This window comes from Tenrec ecaudatus, chromosome 1 (genome assembly GCF_050624435.1).
Source record: "Tenrec ecaudatus isolate mTenEca1 chromosome 1, mTenEca1.hap1, whole genome shotgun sequence".
NCBI lineage: Eukaryota > Metazoa > Chordata > Mammalia > Afrosoricida > Tenrecidae > Tenrec > Tenrec ecaudatus.
This window is the reverse complement of record NC_134530.1, coordinates 141,171,098-141,186,810: the sequence shown is the minus strand read 5'-3', so window position 1 is coordinate 141,186,810 and position 15,713 is coordinate 141,171,098. Positions and strand designations below refer to the sequence as shown.

The window sequence follows — 15,713 nt, the reverse complement described above, 5'->3', positions numbered from 1 at the left end:
CAAAAAATGAAATTGAGACCCTGACTTGCATCCATGTATCATATCTCATGCCCTTTATATGTACCCTTTAAACCACTGTGTTAGGCAGGGTTCTCTAGAGAAACAAAACCAGGACACTTATGATGTAGATAGATAGATAGATAGATAGATAGATTTAAATAGTTACAAGGAATACTATGGTGAATTAGTCCACAGAGTAGTACAGAGGGGCTCAGTCCAACTCACTTTCATGGAGCAGTTGATATACTAAAGGTCCTTCCAATTCCCATGAGCCACTTGTCCAAGGTCAAGGAAATAGTGAAGTAGCTGGTGGGAGGAGCAAGATGAGTAGAGTCAGCCTGCAAGGTGCAGACAAGGTAAGGCGGGGCGGTAACAAGAGGAAGATGAGATGTGGAGACACAGCAGAGACCAGTAGCCTACTTTTTGTTTTGAGTGAAGAAGCAGGTTGCAATGGAGCCTTGGAAAGGTGCTGATCCACAAAGATGCACGGGTTGGCTCAACCCACAGGTAGAGCACCACACAGTTGAGGCAGAGCAGCCTCAGGCACAGTGTGCCTGAGAAAGGAGGAAGGGAGAAAGAGAAAGGGGCTGGCCTCAATGAGCCAGTCATGTCAGAAGCCCCCTAATTAAGCTGAGACTTGATTGACTGGCTAATCTCTGCCCACATTGTCCTACAGGAGGCATGTTGGCACAACAAAACCTATCACACATTCTGACAGAGGAGACATAACCTCAAATGGGATCTGTTTTGAGGGATGTGGGGAGAGGGAGAGAGTCAATCAGTTGCTTCCTGCAGCATTGTGTTGAGGTCACCCCAAACCAACAGACACTCATGTAGGAGTGATAAGAACCTTATTGGAACTTCCAATCAGGATGGCATACATATCTGAGAGAATAATATTACATTTCTATTGCTGGGAAAAATGGAGGAGGAACCTCCCATCCAGAAAACAACACCTAACAGTACTTATACAGAACCCAAGGAAAGAACATGCTTGGTACTAGGTTCCTGGGAAATTGGACACTTTTGACCTAGCTGCTATCCAGCCCTATGACCCAGGCCATGTACTATTAGGACTTAGATTCTGTTTTGTATTTCCTTTCTCCTGAGGTGCACATCATCCTCCATAGGCCACACCAGAAGGACTTGGTGTGGAAATCCCACTAAGTGAACTAGGCTTGCCCTCAACTCACCCATAGCCATTGGCCTTCAGGCTGAAATTCTCTTATAGTTTGGAATTAGATGACTGCTCTACCAAGGTTAAAGAACTAGTGCTCATTGGGCTTTGGATCTTGTCTTCAGGGTGCCCAGTGAATGGTGACCTATAAATACATACTTATTTTTAATGTTCTCCTTGCTTCATTATGACATGTATCAATCTGGTAGGCATGGTTCTGCCACTGTAAATGAAAGTTATTGGAAGTTTGGCTCTATCACCAGATCCCATGGTTTGTGTAAATACAGTTCAGTTACTTAAGAGTTTAATCCATGCAAGTGAACAATTCATGTATTGAGGTTTATAGGCAGCCTACAATTGTATAATGTCCTTTTCTCAACAGTGCTTTAGCTTCTACTAACTAAATTAATGACACGATCAAAAGAATCACCTTATGCCCCAGGAGGATTATACATAATATTCTCTAATATAAAAAGATAATGATGCTTCCAAAGTGAACAAGAGACATATAAAAATCATAGTTTATGAAAATGTATTTTGGGCTTACACTTAATTCTAGCCTCATTGTGAGAACAATTGGTTCTTATGACATGGCCCTAGTTGATGCTTACCCTCATGAAGAGATCACTGAAGATGAGGGTGCTGTATCAAAGTGTGGTGAAGAAGATGGCTATTAGAAATAATCATGTCTGGAATCTTAAAGGCTTGCCTTTGAATAAGCAGACATCTGAGTAAGGTGTCAACTGGGCCCACACAGAAGAAGCACATGGCCTGTGTGATCTCAGGATTGTTAATTATAAATTCCAAGCCTGAGGGAGGGAATGGTATCAGAGCTTGTGGACAACCAATCTTTGGAAGGCTATGGAGGACAGTGAGAGCCCAAAAGACACACCTGGACTGAGCTTCCTGTGACTTCCCTCTTACCAGACTAGGGGTGTGAATAGCTTTGCTATCATGCAGAATGCCAAGCTTTTGTTTATTTGTTTTGTTTTCAGGTATTTTGCTTTCTATCTTTTTCTGTATATAAAATCCAGAATGGATAGAGTTATGGAGATAGTGACTGCATTGATGATTTCGTGAAAGGTGTGGTGGGGATGGTGGGAAGTTAGTGACAATGAGAATAAGAAGAAAGTAAATGTCTTGAGGTTGATTAGGGAGATGATTGCATGGATTATTAATATGATTGAACTATTGAAATGTAAGCTATGTAAAATATATACCGATAAAACTGTTTTTATAGAAGTGGGGAAAAGGAGAAAACAATGGGGTCAATGGCTCCAGGGGGGTACCTGGGAGAGGAGAAGGTGGGAGAAAGGGAGAAGGGAGTCAACAAACCCAGGGACAAGGGAACAATAAGAGAACTAAAATCAATGTCAATGAGGGCATAGAATGCCTGATGGGGTTTGATCAATCGCAATGTAGCCGAGAGAAAGTACTGAGAGTCGAATGAAGGTCAAACATAATAGTGGGATAGGAGGAAAGTAAAATGAAAGAAAAGAAAGAACTAGAGGACAAAACACACTAATATAGGTATAAAAATATGCATCAAGTATGTAAATATATTAACATATATCGATAGAGATAGAGGTCTATGTATATATATTTAAATGTTAAGTATTAAGGTAGCAGATTGGCATTGGGTCTCAATGCAAGTCCTCCCTCAACGCAAGACCATGTTGTTCTAATGACCTGGCATTTTGTGAAGCTCACCTTCCCTACATGATTGCTAAGGCATACGCAAATGGGTGGTGAAGAAAGCTGATGGTGCCTGGCTAGTAAAGATATAATGTCTGGGGTCTTAAAGTCTTGAAGTTAAACAAGCAGCCATCTATCAGGGAAACAACCAAGCCCACATGGAAGAAGCACACTAGCCTGTGTGATCACAAGATGTCCACAGGATCATGTTTCAGGCATCAGTAGACCACCAAACAAAAAATATACATAGATGCAAATAACTGGGATCCAAACCCCATCTGTAGGCAATTGGACATTCCCTCCCAGACAAGTCACCAGGAAAGAACAAGACAGCCAGGGTGCAGCACAGCACCTACAGAACACATGCAACGTGCCTCTAGTTCTTTTAAGCTTCCTCCCCCCACTATGACGACCTCGGTTCCACCTTACAAATCTGACTAGCCTGGATCATGTACACTGGTACAGAGAAGACCTCTCCACACATGGAATCCAGGACAGGTAAACCCCCTTAAGAACAATAATGGGAATAGCAATACTATGAGGGTAGGGGTAAGGTGGGGGAGAAACAGGAAGCTGATTATAATGATTGATGTAACCCCCCACGCTCGGAAGACAAACAACAGAAACGTGGGCAAAGGGAGACAGTGAATGGTGCAAGATATGAAAATGACAATAATTCACAATTTAACAGGGACCCATGAAAGTGGGGGAGCGTGAGGGGGGGAAAAGACGAGGAGATGAACCAAGGGCACAAGCAGGAAGAAAATGATTTGAAAATGATGATGGCAACATATGTACAAAAGTGTTTGATACAATTGATGTATGGATTGTTATAAGAGCTGTAAGAGCTCCCAATACAATTTTTTATTAATAGAAAAGAAAAAGAAAGAGAAGGGAAAAAAAGAGTTGAAACTGACTCAATGGCACCTAACAATACAATGTATTAAAAATGAATAATTATAAGATCCCTTAATATCCCTATCACATTGTTAGCACCGAATAATAAGTCATTTTGATTATTTAATAACACTATTTTTTATGATAATTGTGGCAGTTACATAATCTCTTGGCATTTGAGCAAAGGGGTGGAGTCTAGCCTGCCAATTAGGTCATAGCCAATCATACCTCTGTGTGGGCATGGCCTTCTCCTGAGGATCCTGGGAACTCCTGTCTTCCTCCAGGGAGGCTGGACACATATTCTCTGCTTTGTCTTCCTTCTGACAAGAAACACGGAGCCATGCTGATGACAGCCAGGGACCTGGAGATGCTTCCACTGTCACTGGATCATAAGACTTTCCACCCTCAGGCCTGTGATCTTCCTGCACTCGCCATCATTGCACGTGTTGTGTGAGTCTGAAGAGGAATTTATAGATTGATATCGGGCATATGGGCTTATATAAGATTTATGGACTTGATATGGATTGGGCCAGGGTGTTTTCTTAATATACAATTCCTGTTTGATCTAAAACGCTCTCTTACACACCTATGAGTATCTCTAAATTTGTGTCTCTGGTCAACCCAGACAAACACAATAATGCAATAACCACATCTTTTATTGGACTAGCTTTAATTTGAATGGTTTTTCTCTGATCATTTAAACTTTGATCTTGTGCTACTTTTCCAACTATTCTCTCACTTGTGTAAAAACTTACCATTTTGAAGTCTTACCATAGTATTTTTCATGAATTTTGAAACCTACTTTGTAATAATACTTGAGTTATGTGAAATCTCCTTGGCTGTGGTTCAAGTAAAGTTATCTGATACTGAATTTAATTTCATTTTTATATTAAAATCCCCTTGTTGGAATTGCTGTCTGTCTCTCTATGTTTTCCTCTAATTATTCAGACTATAGTAAATTCTCAATTATTCAGGCACTGTATATTTAATCTGTGGATTTTCCAAATCCCTTTCTTATAATTCTTTTACTATATATCTTAACTATTTCAACATTCCTATTTTTATAACTTCACCAGTGGTAAATGGTGATAAAATGAAAAAGTCATAGTAAAATAAGCAGTTTTGCTATTATTATAGAAATTCCTGGTTAAAAATAAGTATCTTGTTGAATATATAAAATAAAAAAATTAAAAATTGGTGGATGTGAACTCTTCCCAAACTCATTATCTATCCTAAATCAATGATGATCTGGCTAGTAAAATGTCAAAGTGTATGTGTAAGACCCTAATATTCTTTGTTGTACTTTGACCCAATAGGTTTTTTGGCTGTCCTTTGAGGGGGGTGGTGTAAATGGGACAACAGAAAACAAAATGATTGGCTCTGAGCCCATCTGTTCAATTACCTCCTGACTATAGGCAGCCATATGCAAGTGTGTTCCTTCTCTACATCAGTGAAGGCTCCCTGGTGGTCTAATTGTTGGGGTGCTAGCCACAAGTTTGGATATTCAATCTCACCAGCTGCTTCTTGGGACAAAGATGAGGGTGTCTGCTCGTGTATAGAGTATAGCCCCATTTTGTTCTTTCATTTTACAGAATTGCATTATAGCCGAACATTCTTTACTTTGTTCCATTTACAGAAATTAAGTTGATTCATAATTCCATTGAGTTAGCAAATCTTTTTCCTTTCAATGCAAGTTGATTTGGGAGTATAGGTGGCTATAAAGGATCCCTGGTGAATTAGTGATTATTCATTGGGCTGTTAACCGCAAGGTCAACCGTTCAAAATCTCAGTAGAAAGGAGCAGCTTTCTACTCCCATAAAAAGTTACAGGCTTTTAAACTCACGGGGGCAGTTCTACTGTGTTCTATGTTGCTTTGAGTCAGAATTAACTTGATGGTGACATAGGTTAAGATTTCTGTTCCCCCTATATTTTGAGCTTCCTTGTGCTCTAAGTAATAATAAAAAAACAAATAATTTTCTATTAAATTGTGGTTTACTGAGAAGCAATAAAACCAAACCAATCATAGCGACTCTATGGAGCAGAGTAGACCTGCCTTTGGCGGTTTTCGAGGATTATAGAAGAAAGTCTCATCTTCTCCCTATGTGGTGGCTGGTAGTTCCTCACTGCTGCCTTTGCACTGAGCAGCCCAACACACAGCCCACGATGCCGCTGAGAAGCTATTAAAAACGAAACAAAAAGCCCACTGCCATCTAGTCGACCCAACTCATCACAACCTAGAGAACAGGATAGCTTGGCCCTGTGCGTTTCAGAACCTTAACTCTGATGGGAATAGAAAACCCCATCTTTCCATTGCGGAGGGCCTTGTCCTTTCCGATTGCTGACCTTGCGGTTAGCAGCCTAATGCACAATCACTTCCCCACCAGGGCTCCTCTATAGCATTGAAAGGGAAAGATGTGCAAACTCAATGTTATTATTAATTCATTTCTGGAAAATTAATTAAGTATAAGTTGTTCGGCTATAATGTGTTTCTATAACATGAATAAACTCCAATTCAGTTGGCAGGTAAGGAAATCGTCAGTATAAGATGAAAGTTGATTGATTCACGTTTCAGCAGCTATGTGCCTTTGGGCAAGAGGCGTGCTTGCCGAGTGGGGTGCTTCCAGGTACTTAATTGGGGAGCTAAATTTGTTGACCATGAAGCTAGAGCTGAGCTCCTTGCTGCTGAGGCTTTTGGTGAGGTGCCGCACCCTTTGGACAGGCCTAAGGGGCTCTATCACAAGGCCGACACCAAGGAGCCAGGTGGTTGAGAAGCCAAGGACCATGAGCCGGCAGTTTTCCATTTGACCCAAGGATTAGGATTTAGGATTTTCCAGCCTCTACAACCCGTGACGCATTTCCTCGAGATAAGTCTCTCTCTCTCTCTCTCTCTCTCTCTCTCTCTCTCTCTCTCTCTCTCTGTGTGTGTCTTGCTTTGGTCTTGCTTCTCTAGAAAACCCATCCTAATATAAAACCCATTGATACAGCAACTATGTCAAATCCACAACTATGAAGGTCTTCTTCTTTTACCTATGACCTTTTCTTTACCAGCCATGTCCATCTCCAGGGATCGGTCCCTCCTGGTAACATGTCAAAAGTGCTGTAGTTAAGTCTTGCCGTTCTGGCTTCTCAGGAGCATGCTGGCTGACTGTGTTTCTTCTGAGGCACATTTGTTCTACTGGCAGCTTGTGCTACTTCAGTATTCTTTGCCAATGCCATCCTTCAAAGGCATCTGGTTTTTTCCTTATGTGTCTGATGGTATGTGTAGTGGTTACATAATTCTATGTCAACATGAAGATATATGAAAGTGTATGGGGCGGAGGCCAAGGCATCAGGCCACAGCCTGATTGTGCCTCCTTGTAGGCATGGCCTTTTCATAAGGTGGGCACAATGAACCTCCAGCTCTCTCTGCCCTGACCTCCGGCTTGCTAGCCACCCACAGAGCTGCTGGGGCCCTGCCATGTTCCCACCAACTTTGGATCCATGCAAGACGTCGTGCATCGGGCTGTGATCTTCCTGCATTCTGCATGATTGCATGTGGCTGATGAGTCTGAGAAGGGGCTTATGGACTTGAGTTGTACTGGGCTGGGATGTTTTCTTGATATATAATTATTTCGTGCTGTAAAGCTCTTTCTTACATATACAAGTGTCACTAGATTTGTTTCTCTAGCCAATCCATTATAACATAGTGTGCCCACCATTTCCCTTAAGTTTGTAATTTATAGTGCAAGATTTTCAGAATGTAAGTTTTCACCTACACATGAATCACACTACTTCAGAAAAATCTGTAGCCTCTAAAAACTGTGGGATGAATTTCTTCCCAACCTACCCTTTTCCCTCCTCAGTTAATTATTTTATTTTCGTCTTCCCCTATTTTCCTTTAGTGTTTTCTTCCTTGGCACCAAGCAGTTTGGCGAGAAGGGAAAAAAAGTTCTCACAACTCTCTGATCTTCTGTCAGTCTTAAGTGTTTGCAGGTTAAAAGCCAAGTTCAATCAACTGAAATCTTCACTAGTCTTCCCTTAGTTATTAATGTCAATAATTATTAAGGGTTATGAAAGAGCACAATTTCAACGTTGCTGATCATGTCCTCATTTTTATTAAAATTCTTTTATGGTTGTATTTAATGAAGTCTAAGATCCTCAAATGTCTTTTTTCTACTTAAGAATCACCCCGGGATCTTGTTAAAAAGGTAGGTTCTAGTTCGGTCTATATTGCGCAAAAAGGCAAATTCTCAGCAGGGGGTCGCATTGGAATGAATTACCGTATTTATTCATATATAAGCTGAGTTTTTCAGCACATTTGTTATGCTGAAAAACTCCCCTTGGCGTTTACTCAAGTGAGGATCCCCACTCACCTGTTCTCCAGTGCTGTGCAGGTGTTCTCCGGGCTCTCCCCCTCAACTGCGGGCGCCTGCAGCCTTGTGGGTAGTCCGAAGACTGCTGATATCACAGTTCTTTTCTCCTGCACCCTTGCAGCCTCTGTGGTGTCTGTACTGTACTGGGCAAGAACCTGCCCACTTCTGTGTGCTGGTTCCTGGGGCACACAGCATCCTTGCCAGACGAATGTCTGATGCGGCTGCTCTTCTTCTCCATCTCTTCTCCAGTGCTGTGACTAATGGCGTAGCCTATACAGTCGTACCTGTGCTTAGTCACGCCCCCTTGCTCCGCCCAAGCATTGCTGAATACAAGTACTGGTATAGCTCTGGTCTTGGCTAGATAGTACGTTTATTTACAGTAGTCTGCTAGAGTTTATTTTTTATTTTCTTATGAACTCCTATCTAAACCCAGTGTTGACTATGCTTCCATAGAGCAGCCTGTGGCAGGGCTCCTAATATCCACGCTGCGTTGTATAAGCATATGTCGCGTTAGCACTTCCCATACACATGCGGTGACCCTGCGTATGCATGCAGTAGCACAGGGCATGCACAATGCAGCGTGTATATTGTGAGCCCTAACACAGGCTGCTCTATGCAAACAGTCATGTCATCACATTCTGGGATATCATCAGCCTGCGTTAGGCCTCGAAGTATACGAACTGTACCGTAAACTGCGAATGTAGCAATGCAGCGCATGCAGTAACACAGCGTGGATAGTTATTGTTGATACCGTATTGTTTTTGTTGACCCTCTTTTCCACTTACAGAGCTAGTTTACTGTTTTTCTTTGAAATATTAAAAACCATCTCACCTACCGATGCCTCACTTAATGTAACTTTATTGGTATCTATTTTTATTTTGGAATTTACCAGTAGGTGCTGTATTACCCACCCTAGGCTTATACTCGAGTCAATACGTTTTCCCAGTTTTTGTGGTAAAATTAGGTGCCTTGGCTTATATTCAGGTCGGCTGATACTCGAGTATATATGGTACTTTGAAGTATTGGTTGAAACAAATCAGTTAGTTAGAGGACCTAAATTTATTTTTGGAGCTAACATTAGTGAGAATTTAAACTTGAAAAAATTATTTTCATTTTTTTCTATTCTTATTTTATAATTATGTGCACGTTGTAAAAGTTGTATTGATAAAATTGCTAAGGGATTCTCAATCTTGCTTCAACATAAATAAGACTTCACTGGAATGGCATCTTCTCAAACTAAAGAATGCATGTACATATTAATGTAACCCATTCATGCACTGTCATTTAGGTAATTTTATTTCCCCTCCTGGGACCCAAACTAGGCTTTCTATTGTAAAGAGAAACCCAGTGTGTAACAGGGTCACTGAGTTGGAATTAACTTGATGGCAGTGAGTCTGGTTTTGAGTTTGGTATGTTCTGGTTCTTTGAATGTAGTATTTGCTTATTTTTGCAGAACTTGTTACATACTTCATTAAACCACTAAGAGTGAATATAAATATAAGAAGCATAGCATTTAAAAGAAAGGCACATGGAAAAAAGAGGTGCAGGACAAGAGAAGACTGAGGCTCCTAAGATTGTTCTTTCCTCTGCATGGAGGACCTCAGAAGTGTGAAAAATGCGAGCAGCCATCAGCAAAGTGCTAGGCTATTGTGATCGCTTTCCACCTTTACCTTTACAAGCCCTGCTCTGGCCGGTGTGTTTGACCTCAGCAGATGCCTTTCTGCTTTCCCGTATCAGACCCATAGCTAGTATGGCAAATAGTCCAGCTGTCGTTGCTACTCCATTAAGGAATTACATTTTGTTGAGAACTTCAGAAACAAGTGCTACCTTTTGTGTTAGGCATATGGACACAAGGTGGGAATTTGAAGACTGTGAGATCCTTCATACTGATGGTGGTTCTTTGACAGCTTCAGGATAGATTGCTTAGACTCCTTAGGCTAAGGAATTTTTCTTTATTTATTAAACTCTAAAAACTGTTGTCACCCATTTTGAAGGTATTTAAGGAGGCAGTATTAGTATAAAGAAAGTGATTTTGCATAGGGTTATGAATTGAAAAACCAGTGTCCCGAGATGTAATGGTAAAAAATGAACAACCCTCGTTAGCTGTGTACATTTTTATTAGTGTATAGTGAATTGTTGTCTTCCTTACTACCCAGACCTCAGTCCTTAGTCCATTGTTGTTTATGCATTTTACTTACTAGCATATTTAAAAAAACAAATTTATTTAAAGGCAGAAACTAGGGTTTTTTTTTTAACATTTTATTAGGGACTCATACAACTCTTATCACAATCCATACATATACATACATCAATTGTATAAAGCACATCTGTACATTCTTTGCCCTAATCATTTTCGTTTTTTTCTTTTCTATTTTATATTTTATTAGGGGCTCATACAACTCTTATCACAATCCATACATATACATTCATCAATTGTATAAAGCACATCTGCACATTCCCTGCCCCAATCATTCTCAAAGCATTTGCTCTCCACTTAAGCCCTTTGCAAAGAAACTAGGTTTTAATGGCTTGTATCTTTAAGTGATTATCATAAGGACACCTCATACTAAATGAAATAGACAATGGTCCAATGAATTAATAAAATCAGCAAGGACATCCTCGGGCTTTCCTTTCTCTCACACACGAATTCCTGCCGGGGCCTGTAATGGCCTCCGGCCACCACGGAGGCTACACAGACGGACCAGACTGACTAGCATCTGGATGTTGTTGCAGCTCACGCTCGTACGTCTGGATGTGTCGGCGCTTTAGTCTTGGGTCATCTGGTGTCTCATGTTGGCCAGTGCTCCTCTGACGCAGCCATGCCAGCACTGCCAGACCATCCAGACCTGTAACAAAAACCAGAATGTCAAAGATCCCATTATCAAACGGACTCAGGCCCGTACACACCTTCTCCACGAGAGTGTTTATTGAAATCATTGCATGTACTAGTGACTAGCCACTGAATCCTCATACACATAACTTGGGGTAGCCTCGCATTTCTTTGGAGTAGGTACGATGGTTCGCTCCGGTGTTGCAAATGAGAGCATGGAAGAAAGAACAAACTTAGGTTCGTTTGCCCACAATGGCACAGCATGGTGGAGGCAAGGGTCTCAGATGGACTTTCCAATCCCATATACTCCATTCTTTAAACCACCTTGCTGGGCAGTCTCTGGACTTTTAAAATTCTGCATTTTCTTAATTAACCTTTCTTTTAAGGAAGAGTTACCAAGAGTCTTAAAGTTTGCTTTGCTTAATTATCAAACACCCTTTAGGAGTAGTTATCTAAAGTTTTAACTGGGGATTTCTTTTGTTAAAATTTTCCTGGTATTAGGAATAAAACTTGGAGGAATACTTTCAGTTGCCCAGACAGCAAGGGGATTGTTATAGGAAACATATGCATCAAAAAAAAAACCCAAACACTAGAATGTTAAATGATGGATAGATGTTCCATTTAAAATATAGCTGAGCCTAAAGTAAGGATCTGTAAGTAGCTTAAGCCAAGCCTAGTTTTCCATTCTAGGCTATTTTATATAAGTACTTTGACATCAAAATGGTACCATTTTAACTATATTATTCAAATTTTATACATGTATGGATCTCTTTATAATGGCAGAACCCATGTGTTAGGCACCAAACTTTAGTACCTTAGATATAATCAATTAATGAATACTTTTAATATGCAATGATAAAAGTAAATTAAACAGAAAACTCAGTCACAGTAAGTTATTTAAAAAGACCAAATGGACCTGATGCAAAGGGCTTAAGTGGAGAGCAAATGCTTTGAGAATGATTGGGGCAGGGAATGTGCGGATGTGCTTTATACAATTGATGTATGTATATGTATGGATTGTGATAAGAGTTGTATGAGCCCCTAATAAAATGTTTAAAAAAAAAAACCAAATGTTCATACCTACTTTCTATGGGCATATAAAAGCTGTTAGTGTATTAAAACTATACATTAAACAGTTTGAATTACCCAGCAGCTATCTCCTGAAGGGAATGTAACACTTTCCATAAGAACTGGCAATATTAAAAAGGCAAAAACATAACACATAGACAGTACAAAGACTTCTTACATCATCTATAAAAATAGTGAGAATGCCAATGTTTTATTTGCCACAGGAGTAAGGAGGGAAACATCAGTGAAATAAATGTGATAACATGACTCACACTTCATTACAAGTGATTTTCCTAAATTCACAACTTTCACATTTGGCTGGGCTAAAAAGAGTGGGGGGGGGGGAAGGGGGAGAGAAGAACCCAAAAATAGGAACTTTAACTATATTTCACTAGAAGTAGGACAAGTCACATGATCCCTCTAAAAAGGGGTGCAGATTGAGAATGAGCGCGCTGTTCTGGTTGGGAAGAAATTTTTCTTAATTTTGTGAGTTTAAATTTATACATGCCAATGAATATGTAAGTCCTTAGGTCAAGATCAGACATTGCTATCAGGCTGTTTCCTGATTGGGCAAATTTTTAACTTTGAACTTCCAGGAAACAGTCTGGGGGTTAAGTGCTAACAGTTCAAACAAGAATGAACCATCTATACGACTTCCCTGTCTTCAGGCCTTGCCCCTCTCCACTGCTGGAGTTCCCAGGGCGTCCGTATTTAGTTTGACGTATTTGTCCACTGTCGCACCCTACAGAAGCTGTAAAGAGTAATGCGAACTTGCTGCGTTCACCTATTACCAGCCTTAAACTTTATTTTAAAAACATCGCTGGCAGAAGTACTGTAGGCTTACGAAGCAACACCCAGGTTCAGAAAGGAAAGCCCATCAACCCAGCTCCTGGGGCCCCAGATTTCGATATGGTGTGAGAGGTGTTAGAGACTTGGTTCTGTTACTTCATGGGGGGTAAAAAAGACAAGAAATTCAAGTAAAAGTGCTTAGTACCACATGCTTTGGGGGGTTTAAAGTCATCAATAACCACGCTGCAGCTGTGGGGAAACCAGTTTTAAAAGAAAAACTGCCCGCAGAATCTTCTCAGAGTCGTGTTCCCTCCCTGGGAGACCGGAGAGAAAAGGCACAGATTTGCCCCCTACTTGCACATGGGATCCCCCTGTCTCCTCGGACCCCACCCCAGGCTTCTCCACTCAGGCCGCCCTGGGAGGGGGCTGGGGGAAAGGCGGAGCTCAGTCCTCCATGGCAAAGTCTTTGGTCTTCTCCTCGTGGTCCCCCACTTTGTAGCGCAGCAGCACGCGCAGGCGGCGGGGGTTGTCCTGGGAGGGCAGCATCGTGATCTCCCCGGAAATGTCCGTGTCCTGCTCCACCTGCACCGGCTCGTTCAGGTAGAGGAGCGCCTGCTTCCAGTGGGTGGCAGGGTGGAAAGGCGAGGTGGAGAGCACCAGGGGCTTCTCCGAGTCCCCTCCGGGGAAGGTCACCTGGAACCAGATGGCGAAGCCGTGCATGGGCGCCGAGCCGAAGCTGCTGCAGCGGAAGCGCCCGCGCACCCCGGCCTCCAACTCCTGCTCCAGGCCGGGGCGCGCCAGGTCCAGCTGAGCAAAGCGCTGCGGCCGCGCCAGCACGTCCTCGCCCGACAGGCCCTGCACCACGATCTCGGAGTGGCTCATGAGGCAGCGCGTGGCGAAGCCCTCCAGGCAGCTCATGTCCACGCCGTACTGCTGCTTCACCTGGCTCCAGAAGCCCACGCGCCACTCGAGCATCTGGTCGCTGATGGGCGCCACGAAGAGCTCGGCGGAAGCCGGCAGCAGAAGGCCGCCCTCCTTGAGCCACTTGGCCCGCGCATGGAGCACGGAACGCAGCATGGACTCGTGCAGCAGCCCGTAGCCCATCCACTCGCTCACGATGGCATCCACCCGCTCCGGCAGCTCCACCGTCTCCACCGGCCCCGGCAGAACGTGCACCTGGTCCTCCAGCCCGTTGAGCCGCACCACCTCCCGGGCCTGTTGCCAGATGGCGCTGGCCTCCACGGCGTACACCCGCCGGGCCCCGGCCTGGGCGCAGAAGATGCTTAAAATGCCCGTGCCCGCGCCCACGTCCAGCACCGTCTTGCCCCGCAGGGCTGGGCAGTTCCGCTGAATGCCCAGGCGGTAGGCGTCGGTGCGGACGCGGTCCGCGATCATCTCCTCGTGGACCGTCACGTCCGAGTAGCAATCGTAGTACAGCTGGTCGCGCTCCTGCTTCGTACTCACGGGGCTCGGCGCGGCCGCCTTCCGCCCTCCGCCCTCTGCCTCCTCGCTAGTCACCCCTCCTTCGCCGCCCCCCGACGCGAGTTTTCTTTTCTTGAGCAGCGACATCTTGGCCGCCGCAGCGGGCTCCCGGCGGGCGTTTCGCGCAGGCCTGCGGCCCCAGGGCGCAGGGGCTTCTGGGACTTGTAGTGCGCGCGCCCTTCGCCCCGCCCCCTTCCTGCGGCGGCCGGCCGGACGCGGGCCCCGGTGCTGAAGCGCTGCACATCCCCTTGCCTTTCGCCACGCCTACGTCTTGTCTTGCTACCAAGGTTTGCCTTAGGCGCCTCTAGGTTTTTGCGTTGCCTTTCTTCTTGAGGTGGACACGCCCACTTAGACTAAAATCCCGCTTTTTGGAAAATGACTAATTTTCACTTATTTTATCTCACCTAGTCAAAAGGGTGGGCCCCTTTTTCTTCTACCACCTTCATCTGGAAAATTGCCACAACAGAGTGCAAAGAACCAGTAAAATGGAGCGAAGTAAAACTTTAGTTGCAAAACTTTGGCTTTGGTCTCATCTGACCCCCGATAAAATGATTTAGGGTAAATTGTCAAACGTCTCTGGCCTGTCAATTTCCTATGCACTGGGAATTGACTAGAAATCTTGGTGCAATGTGAAGAAGTAGGTTTCTGGTCTTCTTTTCTGTGGTCTTGTCTGGTATTCTCTACCACCCTTGAGAGTTAAATCTCTCAGAAGGGCACACACTTAAGAAAGACTTAAAAGCAACAAAGATGTGATACAATCAAACTGATGGCTAACTGTATTTTAGTAACCAATCTTCCCATACCACTCCCCCAAATAATTATGCTTTGTTCTTCCTCATTAATTTTCTACTGTAATTCTTCATTGTTCTTATGTGTGTACCCCTTTGCCGTCTATGGCCAAGATTTCCCCTATTTCAGTCAGTCATCAGCCGTCAGTTGTTAATCTCACCTCTTTGCTGATCATAATGGGGAAAACATTTTTTTTTTAAAATCACACCCAACAAAAGTAACTTTTGTTTCTGTGTGATCTTGAGGTATAAATACATATATAAATATACACAAATAAACTATAAAAATACATAAGTAATAAATATAACATTTAGATATATGTTTATATTATATATGGGAATATAAATAAAGTAAAATATGCACTTAATAAAATATCTTATTCCATTTATTGTAATAAATATATTTCTTTTAATCCCATTCTTTTATTAACTTTTAAGTATTTCTTTATTTATATGTCATATCATTCCATAGTATCATCATATCAAGCAGAATTGTACAATTGCTACCACAATGTTTTCAAGAATTCTTTTTCTACATGGACTCCTTGACATCATTCTCCCCATTAGCTCCATCCACCACTGACACCCCCCCAAAAAAAATCCTTATTCTACTTGTTGTCTCTATAAGATTTTTG

The 15,713-nt window shown here is 42.8% G+C and overlaps 1 protein-coding gene across 1 annotated transcript; it reads right to left on the bottom strand.

Annotated features, from left to right (window-relative positions):
* Positions 1–12,010: 12,010 nt before the first annotated feature.
* Positions 12,011–14,417, bottom strand: PRMT6 (protein arginine methyltransferase 6). Its single transcript, XM_075558832.1, has one exon. The coding sequence runs from the start codon at positions 14,375–14,377 to the stop codon at positions 13,253–13,255; it is 1,125 nt and encodes a 374-aa protein (XP_075414947.1). The 5' UTR covers positions 14,378–14,417; the 3' UTR covers positions 12,011–13,252.
* Between the last annotated feature and the right edge of the window lie 1,296 nt (positions 14,418–15,713).

Coding starts and splice junctions, on each gene's coding strand:
- PRMT6 (XM_075558832.1), bottom strand. CDS start 14,377: ATGTCGCTGCTCAAGAAAAGAAAACTCGCGTCGGGGGGCGGCGAAGGA.